We start from the raw sequence: 27,959 nt of genomic DNA on the forward strand, positions 1-27,959 counted from the left end.
AAACATGGATTTACATGTCTCTAGGAAAAGTTGCACCCCCTCTGGTGGAAGTTGCACACCTTTTTGTTTAGTAAACACCAGTGACCAACCCAATAAACCTTGAACACAATAATTTCCTATTTTTCCTCTGTCTTTATGCAATTTATATTTCATTCTTACTTTTTTTTAATGTATTCCTCTTATCATGCAGCCTACTCCTGTATTTCTGTACAGTATGACTTATCCACATAAATATTAAGCCTTTTCATATCTTATCTTTTCTTAATTATTATCTAGAATTATAATATGCAAAGAGCCTACACCCTTAAACAACTCTAAAAACTCTAAAACATGACTGTAAACACCAGTGACCAACCCAATAAACCTTGAACTTCCAGAAATATGTTTGGGGTTAGAAAATATTGCATAAAGATATTATACAATAGTATTTTCATAACCAGGGCATAACTTAACTGAAAGAGGAATAAAATACAAGAGAAGCTACACAAGCTGAGTTCGTGTAGCACTTTGGGAAACATTATTAGCCTTTTTTAGTGATAATGGAACCTCAAATTGTAACCATTGTTAGCTGCCCTTGAGCTTAGGTATTAATTTCAGATCAGTTTGAACAAAAGTAACAGCTTTGGTACTATGATCAGTTTAAAGCTGCTGTTTCTAAGAATGGTGTAAAAAACTTTACTTTTTTTCTGCTGGGTTTGGAGAAAGGTCATTATGCCCATCAGTACTCATCAGTAAGTGGAGTAATTTGAGACTATTGCGAAGTCTCTGCATTTTCCAATGTCTTTGTATCAAGCAATGTTATTATTCCCCTTGTCCCGTTATGACGGACCAATCATAGCTAATCTCCAATCCTCTGTCCTGATTGGTTAAGGGGCGGCCCCTATTACGTCCTCCAATTGGTTATGAGTCCGGCACTATCATGACTGCACAAGAATCACCTTAGCCTTAGCCTGCACACGCCGATCTATGTTGGGGGGCTAAGAGGAAATCTGGTTGGGAGGGATAGTGTTGACATTCGAAGTCCCTCTCTCTGAACAGATGTTTACTCTGTGACTACCAACAGCAGCTTTAATATACTTTTTTTTCCAAGCACGCCGTCGTGATTTTGGGTATTGCTGAAATAACATATTGCAATAGGTCATGTCACTGACTGGTGAGCTAGGCTAAAGATAACGCAAAACAAGTGTGCCACTAACAGCACTCCTGGGTCAGCTGGCCAAGAATAGGTTGAGAAGAAAGCACTCACTCTTTTAAACAGATCTTCAGTAGTAAATTCCATTCTCTTTTCCATGCATGTCTACATAAATAGGAATGCTTATTATCTGTAAAAAAAATTACAATGGAAAAAATATGCTTTTCAGCATAACAATTTAACCCCCTCCGATTAGGACACCAAACTGTTAGATGGGCAAGAAAGGATAAGAACTGCTCCCCTGTGACTGCAGCACTCACCCTTACAGGAATCCTCCTTGCCCTGTGTTTACAGGCAAAGGGTTAATTGTGAATCTTCTTGGGGAGAGGTAAAATGTACTGTAGCTTATCACTTCATCTCTGTTGACGGTGTATGAAACAATGCTGAATGCCACAGAGAATGGTGTGCTGTGGATTCCTGACATCCCTGTGTCTCACAAATCAAACAACAAACCACTAGACTTCAATTCAACCTTTATTATCTTGTTCTTTTCTGCTTTAAATTAATTTCCTCTCCTTTTTGTAACATCTGAAACAAATGAAAACATCCTGAACAGGAGTGATAATAAAGACTGACTTAATTTAAATTGATACACAATAACAAAAAAACAAACAGTAAAATATAACAGGTAATGTCTTTAACGTGTCTGTAAAACACTGTTCCAGCTCAGCTTGGTATGGTAGGATTTGGCATCTTAGTAGAAATGCCTTCAGTTGGTTGCTTTGTCTTAAAAACAAAATATTCTCTTATTGCATTTGGCAGAAAGAAAAATACAAACAGAAACAAAAATGCTGCTAAAAACACAACTTAAGAGACGTATGCAATAGTGCCAATGTTTTTGAACTTTTAGCTATCACACAGTCAAGCACACACTTAACACATCCACACCACACCGCACACACACACACAAACTCTCTCTGAAATGCAAGCCGTCAGATTAACATCTATTCACTTCCCTGACTGGAGCAGATAAGTGTTCAAAAGCAACCACACCCCACACATTCACACACATACACACACACACATACACACACACACACACACACATAAACCAATGCACAAAAACGATTCTCATGAATCTCTCATGGACAAGAAAGAAAGAAAGAAAGAAAAACATTCAACATTGTAGCAATAACACAGACACTCCTGATATCATCATCATCTTCATCACATCATCTCCATTCGGTCATACTGTCATCACTCCTTTCATGCACACTCAGGCAGGCAGGAGGGCACCTTGTACAGCGAGTAAATAAGTGATCATAGTCATCATTAACATCATGACAATATATAATAACCAACTTGATTTCTCGAGTAAGAAAAAATACAATAGCGAGGTCAGTGTTTGAAGGGCAAAAAAAAGGACATCTCTGGATTTTCACAAAGTTTCACACATTTCTTTTTTTCTTTTAAAACAGAAAAAAAACGATAAACAACCAACATACATCAACAAGGAGTTACAATTTTGCTTGTCAAATATAAGAGCAGAGTGTAACTGATGAAGAGGTGCGATGCTGCTGACATGGCAGGTGGGCGGCCGCTGGGTGTTAGCCAAGGCCACTGCTGTTGTAACATTAAGTCGTCCTGTAAGGTCTGTGTAGTTGTCGAATTGTAGCTCTGTTTTAAAACATGGAGGGATTGTGGAGGATGTGTCAACAACAAACCCAGAGGCATATAGTGCAAGTTTGGCTAATGTTGTTTTTGTTTCTTTTTTTTTTTTTTTTACCCTGGGTCCCATGTTGATGGCATATTTCCACCAGGAGGTGCGAGTACCTACTAAAAACACTCTCCTTTTCCAGACCTCAAAGGTTGCTGATCGTCCATTTGACTCAGTAGTGTGGCGCTGTCCCAAAATCTTAACAAACTTCAGATCCTTCCCCACTCTCAAGCTTCCAAACATGAGAACTCAGAAGTAAGCCAGCCAGGTCTACAAGGGCTCAGTCTGCAAGTCTGAATTTGAGATTCAACCATTAAATAGCAATACAAAAGAAAAAATATTTTGTGGCACACTAAAAACAGCAATAGCTAAACTTGTTGATGTGTACGACTCTGGCTGAGCCTGTCTACAAGTGCATGCCTGAGTGATTGGGTCTCTGAATGCAGATGGTGGGATTTGGAGTAAAAAGACAAAGAACTATCCAGTTGAGTCCTAAGAGTTTAATGGATTTCACCTTTTTCCCCGGTTCAAGTTTTACTGTTGTCTTCATTTAAAGTTAAGCGGCTTAATGTATATGTGTGCAATAATGTGTGCATGTACTGCATGTAGTCTGTGTGTGGTGTCACTGTTGGCTGTCTGCTTTTTTGCTAACCGGTGTAGCTTTGATTCATGTCACCTTTATGTGTAAATAAATACAGTGAGACATATGTATTACAACTTAGGCGTAAACATGTGTGTGTGTGTGTGTGTGTGTGTGTGTGTGTGTGTGTGTGTGTGTGTGTATGTGTGTATGTGTGTATGTGTGTATGTGTGTGTTCGTGTGTGTGTGTGTTCGTGTGTGTGTGTTCATGTGTGTGTGTGTGTGTGTGTGTGTGTGTGTGTGTGTGTGTGTCAGTTGGCCCTTTCAGATGGAGTCCGACCCCCCTCCCAGCAGGTCCCCTGGCAGCAGTGAAGCGGGGCTGCCCATCTGGTGACAATCCTCAAGTGTCGGGGCACCCCAGAGGCTACTGCCAGGGTACCCCGCCCCGCTCATTCCACCCATGCCCCCCCAGAGACCCTGCCTTCCTGCCTCCACACCTCCGGCCGTACCAACCCCGGCCCCATTGCTCCACTGGGCAAAGATGCCGAGCCCGGACCCCTGGGTGGCAGGCTGGTCTGATGAGCTGCCTGTGCTGTCCAGACTCTGCCACCCTGAGCTGGAATGCCCGGCTCCTCCGCTTCCTACTGCCCCAGCCGTGGAGACTCCTTCGACTCCTCCTCCACTGCTGCCTCCTGCTCCAACTCTCTCGCAGCTCCCTCCGTTACCGTTGGCCCCCACAGTGGAGGCAGCTGTAGGCCCGGAGCCTGCAGAGCTGGCTGTGGTTCCAGCGGTCCCTGCTCCTCCTGCCTGGGAATGTGCAATGTAGCGAGCCACATCCTCCTCACTCACAAACTCGGCCAAGATGGTGGTGTTACCCAGAACACACCTGAAAAATACAAAGGGTCTGTCAATCCCTGTCAAAATGTTAAGCATAGTTTGAAGGTTGGAGTTTTTAAGATAATCTTAATGGGGTTAAATTATTAATTACAATGGGAAAACATGGGATCCATTATTTTCCTTCTACTTCAGGAATCAATAGTTTCCATGAACAAGTCACGATGTAATAAGGCTAGTCATTATCCGATCAGGTGTCAGTGCATGGAGAGAGATTTAAGTGACTTTGAGTACCATGAAAAGTGCTATACAAATCCTATCAGTTATTATTATTATTATCAATTTCCCCATGCACTGAGGTATCAATTGAATATCAGTATCAGCTGATATTGGCCCTAATGACGGGCAACATCCCATCGGATGATGTCAGTAGCCAATGCTATTATATTGTGTTTCATCAATTTAACACAACTACACCTTGTTAGCTAGTACTAGCTAGTAATACTGTTTCAGAAAAGAGTTTTTTTTTTGTGCCGAAATCAGCTGTTTTCAAAATGAAACCGTTGGCAGTGATTGAGTATTACATCATCACTGAGGAAGATCAGCGATCAGACTTAAAGGAGGGTCTGGGGGAGACTGCTTGCATCAGTTTAAATATATCAAATCTAATAGCTCATTTGAAAAACAGAAGAGAAGAATTTCAAAGGAGTGTTTCATCAATATCTATGTGTTAGAATTATCACAGTGTTTCATAACATCATTATTTGAAACTCTAGAATGCATGAGAACAACAGACTGGGTCTTACATGTGCAGCGCGCTCTGGGCCTTGGCGGCCTCCTGTTTGGAGCTGTAGCGAATCAGAGCGTTGCCCTGGGTCAGGCCAAGGTGAAAGGTCAGCAGAGGGCCATGCTGCATACAGATGGTCCTCAGAGTGGAGCCATCGATCTGAAGGATTATACAAGATGGATGACATTAATAAAAGAATCACGAGTTGGGGTGTTTAAGTAAAAGCAGTGACTCTATGTGGACTTACACTTTTGTCTGTTCGAGTTTGATGCATGCGAGACGTGAGTTAAACAAGCTAGCCTGCAGTTATCAAAATGGTTACAGCTCTAAAAAGAAGGTACATTTTCCCTCTGGTAGTTAAAGTAGTGTTGTATACTGCGTCTGTGTGTTTACCTGTGGGGTGAGGTTGCTGAGCACCAACCAGCAGCTTTCCCGTGAGCTACCATCACTCCAAGTCGAGCCTGCGAAGACAGCAAACAGACCAAAAAATGTCTGAGTGAGAGTTTTCCACGTTCACAGTAAACACAATCCCACTCTGTTTTGCCCCTGGGCTAAATGATGAATAACTTCCCCTGCTGCTTACACTGATGCTTGGCTGCTCTTCAAAATGAAATATAAATGGATTCTTAAGTTCAAAAAAGCATTCAGCTGTTTTCTCAAGCAATCAGAACCAGTTGTTTCACTCTCGTGTACACTCCAATGAGCTGAATATTTTAAAAAGAACTGTGCCTGTGTGAAAAAAAGGACTGCCCCTGTAACCAAAACATGAAAAATGTATGGGGGCATTACCAGTCGTGCTTGAGCCCCCAGCCCAGCTACGGCCAGCCAACCGAGGGGCTCCTCCAGACCAGGGAGAAGGTGACGGCTGCTTCTGACTGGCTAGTCCTGGAGGTGGGCGGGACAGCTGGTTCTGGCTGCTGCCACGGCTGGCTTTCCAGGACTTGTGTCCAATTGGCTCTGGGGGCCAGCTGGTCTTGTATTCTGTGTACTTTGCTGTAGGGTGACAGAAAAGCAAATCACAGTCTTGAGAGGTTCATATAGCTATGGTATGAAATACAGGTCACATGTAAGCTACAACTTCTATCATATAACTGAGTATCCAATAAGCGGAATTACGGCACATCAGATAGTCAGGTTCATGAACTAAATAAATGAGTTATGCAGTCTGTAAAATGTCAAAACATTGTGAGAAATAAGAGTCTTCATCTGTCCAAATCAACATCAGCCCATGAATGTGATGATATGTTGAAGTCTGTAGTTACCTGAGTTGTGTGCATTGTTTAGGGGACTGTCTGAGGCACTGTAGGGCCAGGCACCAGGTGAAGGCAGCAAGGTGTTGAGGGGTGGAGTGGAATCTGCAATCAAATGCCCAAAGAAACCATGTTTGGAATTTTTCATACAAATAACAAAAAGAATCCATATTTTTTTATTTTATTTTGTGGAGACTTGATTATCAGCAAAAAGATAAATAATGTATAGCAGCTTCGATAAACTGAGTTCAACAAAAAGGGGTTCAAGAGTAATACAGATATAAACATAAAGGAGAAGAGAAAACATTTTTTTGCCAGAACGAAATGACAAAATATTGTAAAAGTAAACAAATCAAGAAGTGTGCTAAGTATCAAGTGACAGTTAGATCTGAACCTGGATTATCTTGTAACAACTGGTGCTCAGTATCATTGAGGTTGGGGGACACTGCATTTCCCATCATGCTCCCTGGGGTCATGTAGGGGTCAGATTCAGGGTCGACGCGGTCGATTCCCTTCCAGGGCACGCCTGGCTGGAACTCTAAAGAGGACACACAAACATGGGGAAAGTTTTAAATTAAATGTCTCAACAGCAGACACTGTGCACCAAAAGAAGCACCGAACCACGAGCAGTATAACAGGTCATTCAGTTCAAGAGTCGGAGCACATTCCTGATTTGTTGGTTTTGTTGATACCAAACACAGAAATGACATCTTCTCATTTTATCTGATTTAGACCTTGTGGGTGAAACAGCTCAGGTTAATACTTAAACTTGTCACTCACCAGGGGGCCAGCTGGGCGTGGAGACTGGCTTTGCACCCATCTTGTTTCCAGGGGTGCGATGCCAGTTGTCACTGAGCCCGTCTCCAACCATCATGTCATACTGAGAATAGGGCGAGCCCCCAGGCATCTTCATGGGGGTGACAGGACCTGGAAGGTTGATGATGTATGTTACATCACTGAACGACAGATGGACTCCCTAATCACTGTCATATATGACTTCACACCTAATTTTATTCACACTCCCAACGACACACAAACCCAACATGTCTTATCGAACACTTCATTTTTATAAGACACAAAGATCATCAAACCATTTTTGTGGAATGCATTCTCTGGTGAGGAGGCGTCAGGAGATGAGTGTCCCTCCATCATCCATTTGAATCTGGACTTCTGACCACCAAGGTCCTTCATGCCTCCAGGACCGCCCACCACAGGGCTGCCTAGGTCCATAACTGGTAGGTTCACTCCAGAACCAAAACCTGCTCAAAAAGGAGTGAATGAGATAAAATAGAGAAACATGATGAAGGTTATTATCTTTCAACATTCATACTGATAAATAAACTTGCGGTGCCACCAAAGTGACATGGCAACCTGCTTCAAACTAATGAACAAAAATTAAGGTGAAAATCAGTTCTTCCTTTGGTTACTGTAGCTGATACACACACTGGCACGAATGAGCAGAATAACAGAATAGGAACAGCCCCTCACCAGAATAAGGCCCTAGAGTTTTCTGGTGCAGGTCAGCCAAAGATCCTGCCAGGCCTGGATGGGGCAGGGGATCAGCCCCAGGCAGTTTGGGACCCCCTCCTCCACCTCCACCGTGGTGGGAGGGGGAGAGTTTGGAGCTGCCACCTAAACCCCCGACCTGCTGCTGCTGCCTCTGCTGCTGTAGCACCGCCATGATCCTGGCCAGCTGACGACAAACAACATTAAACAAAGGTCAGGAAAGGAGGAGGCCAAGAAGTGGGACAGGGAGTGAAATTTAGTTCTGGTCTGTACCTGCTGAGGGTCAGCCTGCTGCCGCACATTTGGTGTGAACTTTCTCTGGTTTTGCAGGAGCTGCTGTGGCTGCTGTTGGGGCTGCTGCTGCTGCTGGAGGAGGAGCTGACAAGCCTAAACACAGCAAGAGGAAATATGTTTTATCACTATGGGTCATATATTGTGAATAAGCTGCAACAATGTCACCTTCCACTAATCAGAGCTTTAGCTCAGCTTCTGTCATGATGCTGCAATTCTCCACTTTTCGGATGTAAACAAATACACATGACATGTAGCATCTTGTAGCGTGGTGCGGTTTGGAAGTATTCTGATCTAGAGATCTGGTTGAACTGGTATATAACCAACTGGAGCATTGTGTTATCAGCACAGGTATGTGAACATCAACCTGAAAGAAGGAGCAAAGACGGGTGGTGCTCGCTCTGCTAATGTTAGACAGACTCGGCAAACCTATTTGACATCATTTACCTGCTAACTGTGTGATCCCTTGTTTAACCATGTTAGATGGATAGATGGTGCTCAACATTTTCTGTTCTCTGAGTGAGTTCTTACCTTCAGACTAGTATGTTAGTCAGGATTTAAATGTCTATTTTAACAATTAGGAAGCTAGAAGCATCATATGTGGTGATTCTTTATTTTACTTCTTAATTTGTTCTTGGTATTTTAATTCCTATTATTATTATTTGTTTGTTTATTTATTCATTCATTTTTGTATTATTATTATTTTCACGTGTTTGTATGTGCATGTATGTATGTATGTATGTATATATATATATATATATATATATATATATATATGTATGTGTGTATATATATGTTTGGATATATATATTTATATGTTTATACTTATTGCTATTTTATCTTTTCCAATTAATCATTTATGGATATTAACTTATTTCTCGTATTATAGTTTCACTATTTTTTATTTTCCTGCTTATCAATCAATCTTTTATTTTAAATTTATTATCACATATTATTATTGGCTTGTTTTTTCATTCATTTATTTATTTTGTTTCTTATACAAAAACATCACTTACTTCAATTGTGTGCATTGATCTTTTGTATGTAATGTGTAAAAATCTAAATAAAAATATCTTTGAAGAAGACGGAAGCTAGACGTATTGGAACATCCCTCATTGTAATCCTCAACAAGTTGAAACTGTAATCATGCTATTCTTAATTTGGAGATTGATATGGTTTCCTGGTTATAATGAGACATTTTTATCTCTCCAGACAATCTATAGAGATCTATAGAGAAAAATGTGAGATGCATGAATTACCGTAAAGTCTACAATATAAGTGGCAGCAGTACACAAGACGCAAAAGGAAAAGGGGTTTTCACAATACTCTCCTTTCTACATTTTGTGCATTTTTTTGAGACTTTGATCTTAAAATCATTTCTAAAATTGTTTCCAGACTCAGCAGATGTGTGATGAAACTGCATGGATGTGTAGAGATGTGTATTTTCTTCTCACCAGCTGAAACTGGATGTGCGGTGGGTAGATGCTGCTGAGCATGGCGATGTGCTGGGGGGACAGCTGTGGAGGGAACACACCACCCCCGAGTCCTGCCATCCCTCCTACGCTGCCGACACCCCCCACGCTCCCGCTGGGAGGGGGCATCTGCTTCAGCATGGAGCCTGGCACCTGCAGACGAGACACAACGGCAGGCAGGCACACCTGTTACCACAGAAACGCTCCGGTGCTGTAACCACTAGCAACCACATTAGCTTGCTGCTCCTCCTCAATTAGCATTGATTCTTTTTCATGTTCTCATTATCTGGTGCTTAAAAGTAACTCAACCCTGAATGAGCGAATGAAAGACTTTCACTTTATATTCCTTAGAGGTGAGCGAGTAAACATGATGCACTGTAGAGACAGATCTGACTAACAGACACCACATTCACATCAAGCATATCGCCGTCTGAGGCAGCAAGAAAACAAGTCTGAAGAACTTCATTGACCCCGTGCATGAGTAGTATATTCAGTGTTGATCCCATTGGAGGATATGCCCAAATAACAGTTCTCCACCTCCATTTAACTACATTATTTCACTGTAAAAAAGGATATATCGCAAATCGGTAAAAATACGATACAAATAAGGGTGGATTAAAATCGATTCAACATAATTTGTATCTGGATATTATTTTTAAACAGTAGAAGGCGCTATCTGTATTATACTCCAATTGTTCAACATCATTAAGTCTCTTGTGCTGCTCTCTCGTCACTCGCTGAATGGAGGTGTTTTAGTTTTAAAGCATTTTTCAGAATAAGCTGACTGCACACAGCGGAGATGCTCAGCTGGGGGATGCGGCTGAGTGACAGGTCTCCACGAGCGCTTTTTTCTCCACTGCTGGACTGATTCTGACCCGTTGCACTCCCGGCTGACACATGACAGCGTTCACATGCTTATTTTTCTCAGTAAGAATCAGTAGACAGAAAACTGGACACTGTGAGTCTAAAATATTTTTGTCCTGTTGCAGTAAATCCACATGATGTAGTCTTCACTCTATCACCATGCGTCTGCGGAGATCATTTATACCTCTGCTCCTCATGTTGATATTCAGCGTGTTTACCATTTTGAACACCTCAATAAGATTCGTAGCTGTTTAATACCGTCAGTTATATACACTGTGTTATGAAGGAAAATTTGATTTAGGGGGAAATAACGCATTTGGCATTATTTTTGACATGGAAAACTTTTATGGTTTTTAATGATTGAACGATAATTGATAGTTAACATTTCCAAAGATCGATCAAGGAGAATACTTGCAATTCTTTAATTTGGGAATCATTCACTTTCCATTTCTTGATGATTGTTCTGAAATTTTACAGCAAGTTGTTTTTGTGGTCATTTTTTGTTTTTTTGCAAGTTACTGAAAAAAGTGTGCAGTGGTTTTATTTGAGTTAAAACACACCTTAAAAGGAAAAATGATTACTTTGTTTACAAATAAATATATGAGAAAAATATATATTGCAACTGTCCATATCTTACTGTCCATATTTTATTGAATTAAAAGAATAGTTATTTAAATTTTGAGTTCAATCTAGTTTTCTCGAAAATCATTAGAGAATCATATCGTGAACCAAAAATCGGGCTTTGAATCGAATTGTTGGTTGAGTGTATCGTTACATCCCCAGTAAAAGGTAAACATGCACAATGCATGAGCTACAGGCAGATTTCAGATATGAATCTTTATACAATATAGTGTTTGGCTTTTATAACATCAGAAAATCAGAACCAGAAGATGCACAGAAGTTCACAATTAAAGCTGGAATGAAGAAGTTGGCTTTGCCACAAGTGAAAAAAGAATCCAAGTTGAAGTTACTCTGCATTTAATTGGTCACTTAGCAACAAAAACAAACGGTAAGGATGAGTCACTTTCACACAGAGACACAGACAGACTGTCAACCCACATACTTCCTGTGCCTATGCAAGTGTGAAACATGCAGACCGCTGCAAAGAACACCAGTCACAGAAAGAAAAGCAGAAGCAACTGTACCTGAGGTGACAGGAACTGATGAGGCACTTGCGCTCGTATCCCTGGGGACTGGTTTAGGGGTGGGACACTTGGCTGGTGTCTTGACGGAGCCATCCCGCATCCACTGCCAAAGATACTGTGACCACCCTGCTATGTAAGATGAAAAAGGACACCTTAAGAGGACCCGTCATAGTAGAGAGAGGAACAACATACAGATTAAGCAGAAAGAAGACAACAGACGTCGAGGAAGAAGAACTGCACGATTAATTGAGAGGTTATCTTTTGGAAAGTGAAAACTACAACAAACTAATGTTAAAATGGTCGGACAGAAACAGGAGGAGAGGTTATCTTACTTGTCTAAAGGGGACAGTGTGGTTGAAGAGGGAATGGGGCTTGTAGACAGTGGGTGGTGAGTACAGAGAGTAAGGACCCTCCTCCCCAAGGCACCAATCCTGATTGGTCAAAGGCAAGGTCTGTCAAAGAGACAGCCAATAGAGGACCAATTTGAGTGTTGGTGTAGGGGGGTAGAGGAAGGTTCAGACAGGGAGGAACAGGACAGGCCAGGAAAAAAGGTAGAATCACAAGAGGAAGTAAGGAATAGTGAACAAGGACAAAATGTTATCTAGACAAGTGAAAGACAGAAAAGAGATGAAAACGCTCAGATAGCTGTGAGGTATTACCTTGTCATAGTAGGACCCAGCATCCCCAGGTACTGCCTCTTTGGAACCAGGAGGGCGATAAGCCATCCCCCCTCCTCCTCCTCTTCCTCCTTTTCTCAGATCTCCATTGTAATCGTTCATCACCACGCCTCTTTTATCCATTTCAATCTTCTTTTCCTGAAGAGAACCTGGAGCCAGGTCCATGTTTGGGCCGCTGGGATCATCATTCTGTTGGCAGGAAAAGAAAACAATGATCACTATTCATCTTGTGAATACCAACATGCTAATTGGCCTCATATCTTGGTTGATAAGTGTGGTTAAAAATCTTTAGAAGTAATGCAACCAGACATGTTCTGTCTTACCAGCAGTCCCATGTTAGAGAACTGTCTGTTGATGGGGCTCATCCATGAGTCTCCAGCAGGCTTCATTGGACCCTGAGACACAAAAACAAGGTGGTTAGATACAATGACTTCACAATGCTTGTCAAGGTTCTTTAAATTGAAAATACAATCAAATTTTATTTATCTTAAAAAAAAATAAAAAAATCAGAGTTTAAAAATTTCAGACTGGAAGAAATTCTTGAGACCAACTGCCTTAAACTTTGCTCTTTTGATAGTCATCTGCTAATTAATGACATAAATTAATTGTATGGACCAAATTTGACTACACAAAATCATTTTTAAACACTAAAACTATTCCTTGAAGATTTATTCACGAACATTAGGGTGGGAAGACCCAAAAATGTGTTTATAATAATGAATGTTCTCGGCTTAATTCCACATTATTTTCCCCACCAGTGTGACCCACCTTGTTGCTGGGCTTCTTTACTGCCTGGCCCTGTCCCCAGCCCCCGTTGCTTCCATGTCCCCAAGACGAGCTGCTTCCCTGGGAGCCAGCGCTGTTCCACATGCCCCCTCCCTCCTCTTCATCCTCCCAACTTGAGTGACGCGAGGCGGCAACAGAGCTCTCTTTTTCACCCCAGCCATCTTGCATAGACTTTGAACCTGCAGGATCACAGAGCATTTTCACTGATGGGAAAGTACTTATCAGATCAGAAACTTATTTTAATGTCAGTATTGCATGCTAGTATCACAGATTTAGTGTACTAATTCTAATTTAATGTGTCAATTTAGCATTTCGGACACAAACCTCCCAACAAATGATAGACTTGGTATGTAAACAGTTATGTTCAATTGTTTGAGGAGCTTACCAGATTTGATAGGGTTGGGAGGAGGGTTACCCCAGCCCGTAGTCTTCCCTCCAGTATCATCATGATCTCCCCAGCCAGTAGGGACTTCTTTGGGTTTCCCCCAAGCTGCCGTGCCATTGTCTACTGTGGGACTAGTTGGAGAGGTTCCACCCCAACTTGAAGGACCTTCAGACACACAATGAATACAGGTCTTTGTGAAGGGACTCAACAACCGTCAAACTCGATGTATGAGACGCACGTCTAATACCTGTGCCTTAGGGCACATTGATCCGGAGATGGCCCTTGAAGAAGCAAGCGACTGCTTTGCTGCCAAAGTATACTGGATACACAATTAGGAAGACAAGTCTAGCAGCGCCATTGAATAGCAGCTCTTGTCCCTCATTAGGTCATAATAATGTATTCATAGAAGACAGTGGGATAAGTTTTATGGGGCGGTCATGGAAAAAATGGTAATGGGCAGCTGGTCCAGCCCAGCACCTCACAACTACGGATGCTACCGTAGAAGAAGTCACTAGAAGGAGTTTCACATGTGCAGTAACCACACATTGCAGCCTCTGTTAAAACCAACGGAAGTCTTCACCCTGAAAGAGGGTTCAAACCCACGTCCCTTTGTAAGATCCCCAAAAACAGATTGCCTCTTAAGCACCAGTGCAACTTCCACTATGGATTTTATGGAACTACTCTTCAGATAGGCTAGAATAATTGCTTCGTGTTTGTAAGGCATTGAGAGCAGAGCACAGAAGTCAACGAGCACAAAGTGCTTTGGCTACTCTATTTCTCATGCATATCTTTATTGATGAGCAATGTGCTATCACTGATATGCTCTGTTTGAGCATCCACTGAATGCCAAAGTACTAGAGCTGACTATTGAATGTGCGGTTTAGTGTTAAAAAAGTGCTGAGATAACTAGCAGGTGGTTGGTTAAACATAATGCACATCTCTCTTAACTCAAACACTTTGATATCCTAAACCTTGATATTAATGTTTTAACAGCAGATTTTTTTCTTTTCTTATATATATATATATATATTTTATATTAACGTATTATGTTTATTACTATCATTATTATTATATCTTAATTGTGTATTCATGGTATTTGTACATAAACCTTTGTATAGGTATGTGAACATGCACTCTATTTTTTGTAATGTCCATATGTCTATTCATATTTTAATTTTTTGTATTTGTTTTACTTTATTATATGGAAAGATAAAAAAAGAAAAAAAATTTGATCACAAAAAAAATGTTTTAACAGCAGATCATTGTTTCCAGAAAATGCAGAACCTGTAATAGTTTTGAATCTTGAACTTCTGTGATTTTCATGCAAGCAGTCGATGAATAACATCTGTCAAAACGCTCCAACTTCCTAAACTATTAAATATGGCTGTCAGACAAGACACCTTTTAAAAAATGATTGATCATTTGATTTCAATAATTAACTATGATTATTCAAAAAAATCAACTGCATATTAAGTATTCCATTATTTTCCATTAACAAACAGTTTAGTCCATATTGACACAGACAAGCAATTCTTAACATTGTCTTGATTTGGGAATCAAATGAATGCAATACAATGTACTTCATTATCTTGACTTTGGATTTATTATCCATGTAAAATGCTGTAATCAGCTTGTTTTGATATCCAATCTTTGCAGACCAAAAATTATATTAGCACTGTCCAGACTCAATAGGATCTAGTACCTTTGTGAAACTTGTGTTTTAAACCCTTATGGATGATAAGCAATGATATTAAAGTTTTGAATTTGACAGCTTAAAAATCACTGGGTCGGCTTTAAATAGACATTTGTTAAAGTTTCTTACCAACAGGTGAAGGTTTTGCAGGTCCGTGGCCAGTGTTAAAGTCTCTGCAACCTCCAAGCCCTGCAGCTTGCCTGCTGGGCTGCTGCTGTATTGGAGGTCCCTGCTGCTGCTGTTGCAGCTGCTGCGGCTGCTGCTGCGGCTGCTGCTGCTGCTGCTGCTGTTGTGGCAGCGGCGGCGGCTGCTGCTGCTGCTGCTGCTGCTGTTGTTGTTGTTGTTGTTTTTGTTGTTGTTGCGGCTGCTGCTGCTGTGCCTGATTCTGGCTATGAGGCTGCTGTCCAGCAGGGGCACTGTTCTTGTCCCACAGGTTAACCGGCTTGTAGTTGTAATGGGTTGGGTCTCCCCATGCTGATGTTCCATCATCTATCTCATTCTTCCTACTAATTGACTGTGGCGAGGGTTCCTCCCAGCCACTTGGTTCAGATCCACTTCCACCTCCTAAAGAACCACCAGGGATTGGCCCTGAGGTCCAGCCTGAGCTTTGGTTCTGATTCTCGACTTGAGAGATCGTTTTTCTCCCACCGCCCCCTTGCATAGCCCCTTGGTCCAACGTTTGCTGTCGCTGTGGATGTTGATTGCGGGGCTGTGATTGTTGCTGTTGCAGTTGTGCCTGCGGGCCTGTGATGGAGCCCTGCTGGCTGTTTGGCATCTGGTGCATTTTGTTTCCTCCACTCCAACTTTGATTGGGTTTAGATCCCATGCCCCCAACACCCACCCCCCCTCCTCCACTACCTCCTCCCCCTGTGCCCCCTGCTCCCCAGGTTCTACGGGGAGCACCTTCGTCCCAACTACCCCAACCACCTGCACCTGTATCTCCACCTGAGTTTCCTCCATTGTTTCTCTCATCCTCCCAACCACTTCCTCCACTACTTGATTTGGACAGTTGCTCTCCCCAATCCCTACCTCCTCCAGCCTTCTGTCCTGATCCCCACCCACTTCCCCCTCCATTTCCTCCCATTTCTTTCCACCCCCCTTTCCCTTTCTCCTCCTGACTTCCTCCCCAGCCTCCACTCGCTGGGTCACCCTGCTGAGAAACATCACCCCATCCACCTCCAGTTCCTCCAATACTACTACTACGACTGTCTCTCCAATCCTCATTCCCCCAACCCTTGGACTCCTGGCCATCCCCACCCCCCATCCCTCCTCCACCCCAGCCTGAAGCCTTCCCCTGCTGGCTGTGTGCTGGAATTACCCCAGACCCCATACCTGGCCCTGTTGTGGTCACTGGCCCAGATTGTGAGACGCCAAGACTCCTCATGTTGGGGCCTGAAGGTGGTGGGGCTCTCCCAGACAAAGAGGCCCCACTACTGCTACTGTTGCTGCTGCTCTCCCAGCCCTCTCCAGAGGACCCAGCTGAGGGAACAAGGGAAGAACCAACCCCTGGACCCATAGAATCAGGGATTTGGGTTCTAGAATACTGAGAAGAACCACCAAGAGTAGATGGTTGTTTTGATGTAGCTGATGACGATCCTCCTTTACTTTGTCCCCCATGTCCTTCAAATTCCCAGGATGTGTTTTGTCGGATCTGTGTTTGGCCCCAGCCAGTGTTGGACAGAACCCGAGGGTCCAGATCAGACCGGCTGAGCAGGCTCTGTAAGGCAGCGTCAGCGTTAGGAGGTGGGCGGCGAGTACGACTGTGACTGCTGCCGCTTTCACTCCTGGAGTTTCCACCACTGGATGAAGATCCTCCCTGTGCTCCCTGTTCTTCTGATCCCCCACCCCATTCCCCTGTATCAACTTCTCCCTTCTGATTGTCCCAGGCTCTGGTCATAGTAGTGGTGGTTGAGGAAGAGGCAGAAGCTGCAGGAGGGTTGCCAGCTGTGCTGCCTCCACTACTGCTGCTGTTACTGCTGCAAGCTCCACCAATTCCTTCACCTCCAGTATTAGCTCCACCAATACTGGTGGGGTTACCACCCCAATCACCACTAGAAACCCCTCTGTCCGCTCCGACTCCTGATGACCCCCACACTCCCTGAGATACCCCGGAGGTCTGACTACTGTTACCCCCAGTTCCAGCACTGCCCCAAGCACTAACCCCACTAGTGGAATTCGGGTACCCCCAACCCGAGGTCCCATTATCTCCTTCAGCAGCTCCGAAGCCCCCTGCTCCACCTCCTCCACCCTCCCAACCATCAGTTCTTGAGGCACCCGTTTTGGAGTTAGCTGCAGGGTAAGAAGGCTGGCCTCTCCATGAGGAGTTGAGGCTGTGGTCTCCCACACTGATCTCGCCTCCTCCGACACTACAGTCCATTCCTCCCCCAATGCCTTCCCCCCCTACAATTTTTGGTCCCGCTGATTCGCTGTCCCACTTCCCCCCTCCAAGCTCTCTGTCTCTGGATTGCATTTGGTGAAGTTGGCGCTGATGAGGGTTTGATTGATTCACAGATAAAGGTGGGTGACCCCCCAGCACCCCGCCTGCCCCACTTCCCAGCCCCAGGCCAAGGGAAGCAGAGCTGTTGGCAGACAAAGACCCTCCAGGGCCCTGGTGATGGAAGGAAGACGGACCCCCTTCCCCAGCAGCAGTAGGCCCCTCCTGCTGCACCAGCGCAGGCCAGGCTGAAGGGTTGGCATTTGGATTGAAGTTGGCACCTGTAACACCACTGCTGCCATCAACGGGGCCACTGGCATCATGGCTTCCTGGCACAGTGGAGGCTTTGGAAAGTGAAGAGGGCTGTTGTAGCAGAGGCCCAGCTACTGCATTCCCTCCTCCAAGATGACCCTGGGAGGCAGCCATCCCCCACGCCACGCTGTTTGACGACTGCATACATTCATTGGGCAAAGAGAACGAGGAAGTGGGTGAGGATTGGTTGCCAGAGGCACTGATGCTGTTCACAGGCATTCCGTTGTTGCTGATGCCCCCTCCAGCTCCAGTGAAAGAAGCTCCTCCCCCATCACTGCCAGCAATGCTAGGCCACTCCTCCAGGTCGTTGCCATCAACAATCACCTTCTCCCTGCCCTGAGAGGAGGCCTGGCTGCCTGAGCTTGTCCCCCACATGGAATTTGCATAATTAGAAGTAGTAGTAGTAGAAGCAGCAACTGATGATGAGGTGAGGGTCAATGAGGAGGCAGCTGCACCAGAATCTTAAAAAGGCAAACCCAACAAGAAAGAGACTTTAGGGGACAAAATGAGGAAATATTCAAGACATTTTCTACACTATCTGTACTATAAAATGTTTTTTTTCTACAGCACTAGTAACTCTTACCTGAGACAGCAGCCATGTTTGCATTGGGGCCATCCCCTCCTCCTCCTCCTCCTCCTCCTCCTCCTCCCCCCCCCAGCAGCATAGAGGACAGTGGTGGCTGACCCCTCTTCAGTAGCACTTTATGGTCCTGCTGGCAGCGAAATCGTGGCGGCACTTCTCGCGGCATGTAGCGTGGTTGCTGCTGAGGCGCCTGGGCTCCGCCCCCGCTACCTGCACTGCTGTTTCCAGCAGCACTGGGGCCGCCAGCGGTGGAGGAAGAAATGGTGTTGGAGGTGGGCTGTCCGTTGGCCACCGCCAGGCGCTTGGCATTGTTGCCGCCCTGTGACGGGTTGGCAGCACTGCCAGGGCCCAAGGTGGCTGGGGATGGGGAGGCAGAGGGGGTGGGTCCAGGGCTGGGGGAAGCAGAGCTGCTTTGAGTGGCGGGAGACTGAGCGGACGCAGTCTTTGACAAGTCTGGCACTGCAAGGACAGTGAGGCAGAGAGAAAAGCGGATGCCATTGAATTAAACATCATTTAACTAAGAACACTTTAAGAAGTCAGACGCACAATTCATTTTCAGAAAATTAAGGCACTTGTTTGGAAAGGAGCTTATCAGGGAAAAGAATAAAAAATACACAGAATCCCCTGATGAAGATACATTGTCTTAATAAAGGCTGTTCTTTGCCTTTTCACCTAGCACACTATTGAATTATATGACAAGTCATGCAGTGTTATCTAGCATGAACTGGTTACCATGCCTGAAGAATAATGTGCACAACATGACATCAAACAATCAATAGAATCAAATTACAAGTGGACAGAAAGCATAATACAGATGAAAAAGAAAGATGTCAGAAAGTAGCTTGTTATGCTTTAGTGAACATTTCTGGCCCTTGACATCTTCATTGCACCATTAACACACCTCAAAGTGGGCTTACCTTTATTTTTTTGTTCTGTGACCTATAATTGACAGAAAGAAAAGCACATAGATCAGTATTTCAAGTCATTTTTAAATCATTAAACTAGGACAACAAAAAATAAAGTGTATCTACCCATTCAAACGTCAAACCTCAGTACAACAAATTTTGCAAAGCAGAGATAAAAAGGGAAGTATAGAACTGGAGACAATATGCAGGTTACAAGGTTGTAACTGTGTTTGTTGTTAGATTTAAAAGTCATGAGTCTAGTCACGTAAGAACAATAAGAATCCCCACTTCACGTGTTTATGATCAACAAGTAGTTGTTGAGATTTGTCACATCTTTATACAAAATATTCAAAAAGCCCAAATAAGCAGAAAAACAATTCCCCGTCATGAGCGTGAAATATCAAGACGGGAATAAATTTGTTGGGTTTTTTTTTCCTCAGAGCTTCTCCAGCTGCTGTCGAATATGGCGCTGCAGAATGTTGTTTCAATGGTGTTCACACCTAACTGGGGAGCTTGCAAGTCATTGTGAATGTGCTCACCTTCTGAGAGGCTTCCCTTTTCCTTTTGTCGTCTTTTTTCCTTTTCTTGTCTTCCATGAACTACTCCTCCTGTCCTGATACTCCTTTCTTCTTGAAAAGAAAACATGTAAAAATTTAGTTACACATTTACATTTACATAATCACTTGTTGTCCCTTTATGCTCCAACCAAGTGTGTCAGAGACAGTGATTTGTGCGATAGTTTGCTAAGGTTACTGCTTGTCATGTAGGCAACAAACACTGTAATTAACCCTATCATAAGAATGCTGAATATGCAATCCCATCACACTGGTAGATTCATTCAATTTAGACAATTTACAAAGGCTTGATTTAGCCAGCCAACTCATCTTTGTCAGCAGACTTACTGAATCTGCTTGTGGCTATGGAAACCAAAGCTAGTGACCAACTGCATGCTTGTGCTTAATTTTTTCTAAAATGGAGTTTAAGCAACTCTTTCAGATTAGGCTCTTTACCAGATTATAGACAAAAGAAAAACAAGGACACTAAATAATGCACTGCTAACATGCTCACATACACAGGGACACAGAGAACAAACCCAACGTGATGTTGATCAGAATCATCTATAATCAGTGTTTGCAATGTTATATTAAGGTTATGTTTCGTTACTCTAAAAGATAAAACATTTATTTTCCTCAAGACAGCTATTAATAATGCAAATGCCCAACAGTGGAAGACCATTCCGTATTCATTCACCAGAGGACTCAAAAAGGACTGAAACAGGAAAATCCAGCTTATATCATCATGTTACCGTGAATTAACTTTGAAGACAACAAACGCTTGATTTGTAGGGGTGTAACGATTCCAGTGCATTATGGGAAACAGTAAGCGATGGAGACTGGTCAGATGCATACTGAGACATTTTACCGAATCAGTAGACATCAAGGGAGTTTTTGCATACTGCAGATTTTGCTCTTGTTCACATACTACTTACTACATACTGAATTTTGGCCAAATCAGTACGTACTACTGCGGTCTCGAAAACAGCGTTTGGATTTTGCAAAGACGGAGATGTTCTAAATAAGTCGCTTGCTGTTTGTAGGATATGTAAAGGTCAAGTAAAGTACCACGGCAACACCACAAATTTATCCAACCACCTACTCAGGCGCCATGCGATTTCACATAACGTTTATATCCATAATTCTTTTATACCTGATTCCCTTAAAAGTAACAACAGGTATCTAGGACTTTCCAGTATCAAGGTATTTATTTCACAGTCTCACTGGTTGAATTTTTGTCTAAAAGTTACTGAATCGATTTCAACTCACTGAATCGTTTTGGATCGGATCGTTCTAAATGAACCAATATCATCCTTTAATCGTATCGGCAACCACGAATCATGATACGAATCGAATCGTTGTTAAAGAATCGTTACACCTCCATTGATTTGCATGACTTAATTAGCTGCTAAACCCTGTCGAAGATCCTTGGTTAGTTTCGTTTCTGCTAAATGCTATGATACTTTCAGCAGGCAAGGTCTCCTGCTTCATGGCCGACACATCAAACACCTCTACTGAAGCATTTCTCAGGCCTGGTGGATCAGACCTGCTTATGCATCACAACGAGCTTTCAATTATGCATTCACCCACTCTGTACACTCAAAACACAGATGTACACTACAGTACTGCATGATACCATTTCCCTGATGTCATTACTAATAGAAGCTTAGCTGTAAGTAAACCAGGTCCTGTTCTGGTGGATCTGAGCTTTCTTATGCTAAAAATGGTAAAGCAAGCGGCCTCTGAAATCTAAGGCAGGTGCTCAAAGTCGTTTAAACTAAAACGACAAAAACGAGTTAGCTTCAGGGTTAACAAACAACCACGCAAATCACTGTCCATGAAACCCCATAAGGTAACAAGCGACAAGTTAACAGCAGCTGCTAGAAACAAATGTTGTGTATTAAGGAGTGGTGTCTGGACATACGCGTAAAATACGCACAAACAGAGCAGTGTGCGCAGAAACAAGCTGACCTGAAGACATCATCGATAAGTCAACCTGTGCTCCAGGTAACTGGTTAGTGTGCTGTCTTTATCAGCAAATACATCGAGACACATATCCACCTCTAATGCTATGGTCGCCAGCTAACTAGATAAGCTACCTGCTATAGAAGCTACAAGTAGCCAGGCTGTGTTAGCTTGGGTAATACGCAGTGGCATGACATTTAACTGACAAATATACAGCTCTTACTTTGCATGCACACTCATTACGACTTTTGAAATAGCTAGAAATCTTAAGACGGCGTTACTCACCTCAGGAATCACATATGAAGAAAAGCCAGCGTGCTAGCTAGCTTAGCTAAAGTGCTTTAGTGCGTTTTTTCTTTTCGCTTTTTGAGGCATTCGTCGAGGCTACAGGAACAAGTGAGGCCTGAGCGGAGAGTCAAGTAAGTGGCAGATGATGAGAACACACGCGCAATAAGCTACTGGTTTGTAAGTAAGTACTAACGTTGTAATAGTGTAAACCCTAACGTGCAGAAGAATTTAGATTTCAAAGCGCTGTGGAGTCAGTCGGTTGACGGGCGGCCATTTTGCTGCTCAGCATGAAGCGTCTCCAATGGGCAGCCCGGAGCAGCTGCGTGGAAGCCCTCTGACTGGCTGCTTCAGACCGGAGGGATGCACAAAAGACACATTTTGACCTTCATAAACTTTGAGCAGTCACACTAATCACATTTGTGCATGCAACATAGTTTCACAGTCTGATCAAACTCATTTTTTTAGACGGACAACAACAACAAGCGGTCAGCTTTAGTAGAGTTTACGCATATAACATTGTTTACTTTCACTTTATAGCATGGCACCGAAAAAGAGAGGAGCGAGAAAAAGAAAAAACGAAGAGGCTTTTGAAGAAGACAGAGAGGAAGAAAAAACGGTGGAAAAGGAAGCTGACAGGAGGAGAAAGGAGCGTGGAAATAAGAAATACATTGGAGCTCATGTTAGTATTCAAGGTAAGGCTTAATGTCATCTCTTTGGACTCCCTCTAACACAGGGGCGTCAAACTCATCTCAGTTCAGGGGCCACATACAGCCCAAGTTGATCTGAAGTGGGATGGACCAGTAAAACCATAACATAATAACCTATAGAGAAGGACAACTCTAAATGTTTCCCTTTGTTTTCGTGCAAAAAAGTACAAGTACATTCTGAAAATGTTCACATTTAATGAACTATCTTTCTACAAAAACAGCTGTTGTATTTTTTGCCACGATGAGTCTCATAGTTGGCTGAATATTTGACTCTTTAAGCCCTGAAACCTGCTGCAAACACACCAAACACACAGGTTACCCATTCACCTGACACGCAGTGTAACGTTTACTGCAAAAGAACAGAGATTATAATAATGAAGAAGGTAAAGTTGATTATTTTGGACCCCTCAGCTCCAGCATGAACAGTTTGCTTGCTGGACAGTGTTGTATGCAGGGGTGTAGTGCTAGTGTTAGTAGTTAGTGGAACCTCTTATAGTGCTCTAAAAAGTCTTTATGAATCTGAACCAGATTATGCAAAAAGCAAGTAATTTTTCACTTTGCAAAGTTGTACCCCGGGCCGGATTGGAACCTCTGGAGGGACGGTTTTTGCCAGCGGGTCGCATGTTTGACACCCCTGCTCTAATTTTTCTCCCCAAGAGACCTTTTAATCTTAAAGGAAACTTTTAATCTAATGAAAGTCGCTCCTGGAACTAGTAATCCTTGGTGCTTTTGGTAAAAATACAGCTTTAATTAACGCTCACTCTCAGTTCTTGTGAGGTGTCTTTTCTGTGTCTCCAGGTGGAGTCTGGAAAGCAGTGGATTCTTGCACAGAAATGGGTGGCAGCAGCTTTGCCCTGTTTCTGGGATCCCAGCGCTCCTGGAAGAGGCCTGCCCTGGACCAGACAGCTGCCGACAAATTTCGAGAGCAGTGTTCCCTTCAGGGGTATGACCCTGCTCACATCCTGCCCCATGGGTCCTACCTCATGAACTGTGGATCTCCTAAGGAGGGTGTGTTGACACTGACGGATGTCTCCTTCCCATTCTGTCCCTGATTCTCTCCCACACTGACTTACCTGCTCTTGTCTTGCATTGGTTATTTCATCTTTTAGAACGTCTCCTGTTTTCTTTTGACAAGCTGCTCTGGTTTATGTACCATGTTGTATCCAGATGTGTTTGAAAAAAGCCAGGCACTGCTGGTGGATGAACTCAGCCGCTGCAGCCGTCTGGGCCTGAGCCTCTACAACTTCCACCCAGGCTCCTCTCTGGGCTCCATCACCACTGAGGAGTGTATTGAAAAGATAGCAGGAGCCATTAACCATGCCCACCAGCAAACACCTGTTGTAGTTACAGGTATGGAAGGCAAAATAACAAAAAAACCTCATTAGACCTTTTCCAAAAGCTTTCTGATGATACTTGTGTTGGTGGAGTTAGTAGACACTTTTAACATGTCTGCTAACACAAGTACTTTTTTACATGGTTTATTTGGGATGTGAAAATAAATACAGAGTGTATTTTATGGTCTCAAAGCCCTACCTATTTCAAACTTCTGTTCAATCATACCTTTTGGGGAATTTTTTCACCTGCTATATTTTGAAAATCTTGCCCTAGTTTTTTAATTGATACATATGAAATCCATTCAAGGATTGCTGTGAAACATAGATACAGGGCAGCATCTCCACTGAGGTACATTCTGTTAAATTAGTAGTGTGAGTCAGCTCTGACAAAAATTAAAACCATCTGGGGTTAAATGAGGCCACGTTGTCACTGACTGTTACGTACTCTAGCAAAGGAATTACATGTTCTAACACAGAAACCTGATTTAGCAAAGATTAAAATGAAAGAACTAACACTTACTAATGAGCACTTAAGCTGGAGTTAGCTGTTTACCTAAAACTAAATCTACAATTATAATAATTTCAGGAGACTTTCACTGTAAGACAGTGATGTGTGCAGGGTTTTAATTCTACTGTAATAGAAGAACTTAGCTGTTACAGCCATCCCAGTGCACAGAGATTTACTTCTAATGCCATTAAAATTACAATTTGCAGGTTAATCACTTTACATTTAATTAAATGTTAATTCAATTACATTAAATTAGAAGTAAGCGTTAACATATTTTGACCCCATGCAGCATGATTAATATTTCACTACCATGTGCAAAGAGAAAAAACACAATGTGATTAACTTCTACATAACCACTTGACCTTTTGTGTTAATACATAACTTTCCATTTTCAGAACTGTCTGCAGGATCTTCCCTTGTGTTGTATCACTTATGATTCATGGCAGTCGCTTTGACTCACAAACCCCAAATGCAGCTGGAGTGACAAGAAAACATTGGCTACAAAAATACCAATGCAGAAGTGAAACCTGCCCCAGGCTATGCTTTAATAATGATGAACAGTTAGAACAATAACAGGCGTGCATCAGATGTGTCATGGAATATTGAAGATGAGTTGTTTTAAACTGGAAGCTCTGTTTTTGTCTTTTTCTTCCATGTGGTCAGTGCTGGAGAACATGAGCGGTCAGGGCAGTACGGTTGGCGGTACCTTCCCTGAGTTGAAGAGCATCATTGACAGAGTGAGAGACCAGAGCAGAGTGGGTGTGTGTTTGGATACCTGCCACGCGTTTGCAGCAGGTGAGTTAAACCTGAGGTTGATGTTTTTTGTCTCCAGAGAAACATCAGAAATCAGTTCAATCAATGTAAAGTACAAATTCCTCCAACCATTTGCCTTAACATAACAAACATTGGTACAATAACATGTTCAATTGTAATGCTATAAACCTGAGATCTGCTTAATATATCAGTTTAAATAAGACTTCTGTTCATGAGGCAATTAAAGCTTTAAAATACTAAAACTATCACAAGAGTATTGATGTTACATTCACAAATAGTTCCTCAATGGTTTCATGAATGCACCTGTTTTAACTGTTGTGAATGACCAGCCCTAAATCCACTCAAGTTGGTGGCCCTGATGCAACTCTAAGCTGGTTTAACAATGGCATATAAAACAATAAAATCAACGTTGTTTACATGTGCAGTATGAACCAGCAAGTCACAAAATGGTGACCTGTTAGGGAACAAACTCAGCCCCATAATGCAACATCTAGTGTTACCTAATGTTTAGGGTGCACACCTAACCTCCTGGGTGATATTAAGCTCCCTTCACACACACAGTCACCTTGGTGCTGCAGGTGTTGTTTCTTTCTGTGTTGAAGTGTTGTTTCCTGTCTCCGTAGGTTATAACCTGTCTGCAGAGAGGGGAGTGAAGGCCATGCTCAAAGAGTTTGATGAGGAGGTGGGGCTCCATTATCTCAAAGCCATCCATCTCAATGACTCCAAAGGTACAGCCAGGATTGTCACACAGAAATATCAGCTTGAGTTGTACAGTCTTTCTGTCTTTTATGAATTCCAGCCTGCAGTGTAAACTCACTCACCTTTACTTTCTCCTCAGGTAAGCTAGGCTGCAACCTGGATCGGCATGAAGACATCGGTAAAGGTCAAATTGGAATCTCTACTTTCAGGGACATTGTCAATGAGCCCACACTGGACAACATCCCTCTGATACTGGAGACACCTGGACGGTGAGAACACTGCAGATACAACTGTGAACAAAGGATACATATGCTCACAACAAAGAATAGTGACATTTAATATATGTGTTAGTTCAGAAATTCAGTATCATTAAGAAAAGTGCACATCCTGTTTTGACTGAGCTATATTTTATAAATTATATGTTGGTTAAAAAAAACCAAGTTTGATTGCTGTTTTGAGCCATGGGCTTTCTTAATCAAATGCAGCTTTAATATCAAAGTCTTGTCCTCTCCAACAGGCCTGGATTCGAATATGCCGAGCAGATTGAGCTTCTCTATTCTCTTTGTGAGAAAAATTGAAAACATCGTCCCTGATAAATTATCTCTGCTTACTTACTGAAACCTGCCAAGCCACAGCTCCCATATCTATCTACAATAGATTAAAGGTGTTTAATTTTAAAACATCCATTTACTATTTGACCCAGTTCTAAAAGTTTCATTTGGGTTTTTGTCTCTGTTTGAAAACAAGTTAAATAAATGTGAATTTTAAAAGTTCTTGTGTGGGGTTACATTAAGATGAGCCATTAGAGGGCAGCATGAACACATGAAGGCAGAGCAAACTTAATTTCAGGGTCCTTAGAGGTTTCTGTTGACAAAATGAAGGCAGATAGGAATAGTAAAAAAAGACAAAAATAATCCATTTACATTTTACAGATATTACATATATTTAACAGTGAAGGTTGATGCAGATTTATCTCACACCTATCATGGTAATGCAGCTAAAATAAATGGAAGTCTTTCACAATAAAAGCACAAGTAATGTTCTAAAAGTTCTTAAAGTTTTAAAAAATCCAAATAGTTAAACTATTGTATGATTCATATTTTTTCCAGAGTAAATATTTACAAAATTAGAATCCAAACAGGCACATAGGCATGAGTTAAAATGAGAGGCATACAACAGCTTTACATTTCTTATGTGAAATGCCCCAGCTGTTGAATACCAACACTTATGTGTAGCTGTTGATCCCTTGGAGGACCGCAATTGACTGTCACACCTATTCTAACACCCCACAGTGCAGATAAACACACATGAACACACACACTGAAAGGAAAACATTCCCTTGAGATCAAGTCTTAGAAATGTTCAGCTTTCCACATGTGAATACAGCTGAGAAAAAGATATATGTGAGCAAATGAAGAGAAAATTGTGAGGTTGGAGGATTAAAAAGAATAACTCAATAATTATTACCCTAAGAGTTCAAACACATCAGAACAAGATCACTGTCCTAGTGTTCATCTTAAACTTGCTCAACAGTTGTGTGTAATTATTTTGAGCAAAAAGCTGTGTGACCATTTGTTTAAAATAAATAAGGTACAGCTGTCACAGGAAACTTGTCTGTTTTTAAAACTGATCTCTCTCACAAAAAACAGCCCTGCTAATTTCCATCAGATACTTTTTTTTAAAGTTTTATTCGGGCCCGAGCACCGACAAGGTCGGCGAAGGCCCTTTTGAAACCCGAGGGATTATTCTTTTTCTTCTTTGTTTGTTTGTTTGTTTG

General features: G+C 42.5%; 2 protein-coding genes across 7 annotated transcripts; one reads left to right on the forward strand and one right to left on the reverse strand.

The window, feature by feature from the left end:
• Positions 1-1,648: 1,648 nt before the first annotated feature.
• On the reverse strand, positions 1,649-22,502 carry tnrc6b (trinucleotide repeat containing adaptor 6B). Of its 3 annotated transcripts, none has more exons than XM_034708722.1 (22): positions 22,158-22,502; positions 19,893-19,979; positions 19,366-19,387; positions 18,449-18,907; positions 15,249-18,326; positions 13,427-13,591; positions 13,024-13,220; positions 12,579-12,650; positions 12,238-12,444; positions 11,911-12,030; positions 11,579-11,704; positions 9,552-9,722; positions 8,080-8,193; positions 7,789-7,993; positions 7,392-7,559; positions 7,081-7,227; positions 6,695-6,838; positions 6,313-6,405; positions 5,840-6,043; positions 5,444-5,511; positions 5,070-5,209; positions 3,754-4,315 (listed from the first exon to the last, which is right to left on the reverse strand). In XM_034708722.1, exons 2-22 carry the CDS (start codon positions 19,947-19,949, stop codon positions 3,754-3,756), a joined length of 6,519 nt encoding a protein of 2,172 aa, XP_034564613.1. In that variant the 5' UTR covers positions 19,950-19,979; positions 22,158-22,502. The 3 variants fall into 3 exon arrangements, with proteins under 3 accessions (XP_034564615.1, XP_034564613.1, XP_034564614.1); XM_034708723.1 differs by having other exon boundaries at positions 19,893-19,982; XM_034708724.1 differs by lacking the exon at positions 22,158-22,502 and having other exon boundaries at positions 1,649-4,315; positions 19,893-19,949.
• si:ch211-141o9.10 (probable endonuclease 4) lies at positions 21,674-27,786 on the forward strand. Of its 4 annotated transcripts, XM_034708727.1 has the most exons (9): positions 21,674-21,914; positions 22,244-22,291; positions 22,698-22,852; positions 23,666-23,875; positions 24,035-24,217; positions 25,373-25,504; positions 26,107-26,211; positions 26,322-26,451; positions 26,700-27,786. In XM_034708727.1, exons 3-9 carry the CDS (start codon positions 22,699-22,701, stop codon positions 26,758-26,760), a joined length of 975 nt encoding a protein of 324 aa, XP_034564618.1. In that variant the 5' UTR covers positions 21,674-21,914; positions 22,244-22,291; position 22,698; the 3' UTR covers positions 26,761-27,786. The 4 variants fall into 4 exon arrangements, with proteins under 4 accessions (XP_034564618.1, XP_034564616.1, XP_034564617.1 ...); XM_034708725.1 differs by lacking the exon at positions 22,244-22,291; XM_034708726.1 differs by lacking the exon at positions 21,674-21,914 and having other exon boundaries at positions 21,970-22,291.
• Positions 27,787-27,959: the final 173 nt, after the last annotated feature.

This window comes from Notolabrus celidotus, chromosome 18, assembly GCF_009762535.1.
Source record: "Notolabrus celidotus isolate fNotCel1 chromosome 18, fNotCel1.pri, whole genome shotgun sequence".
Taxonomy (NCBI): domain Eukaryota; kingdom Metazoa; phylum Chordata; class Actinopteri; order Labriformes; family Labridae; genus Notolabrus; species Notolabrus celidotus.

Coding starts and splice junctions, on each gene's coding strand:
- si:ch211-141o9.10 (XM_034708727.1), top strand. CDS start 22,699: ATGGCACCGAAAAAGAGAGGAGCGAGAAAAAGAAAAAACGAAGAGGCT. Junction 22,853..23,665: donor AGCTCATGTTAGTATTCAAG/GTAAGGCTTAAT, acceptor CTGTGTCTCCAG/GTGGAGTCTGGAAAGCAGTG. Junction 26,452..26,699: donor ATACTGGAGACACCTGGACG/GTGAGAACACTG, acceptor CCTCTCCAACAG/GCCTGGATTCGAATATGCCG.
- tnrc6b (XM_034708724.1), bottom strand. CDS start 19,949: ATGGAAGACAAGAAAAGGAAAAAAGACGACAAAAGGAAAAGGGAAGCC. Junction 19,388..19,892: donor AAAGGGAAGCCTCTCAGAAG/GTGAGCACATTC, acceptor TGTCAATTATAG/GTCACAGAACAAAAAAATAA. Junction 18,908..19,365: donor CACAGAACAAAAAAATAAAG/GTAAGCCCACTT, acceptor CTGTCCTTGCAG/TGCCAGACTTGTCAAAGACT.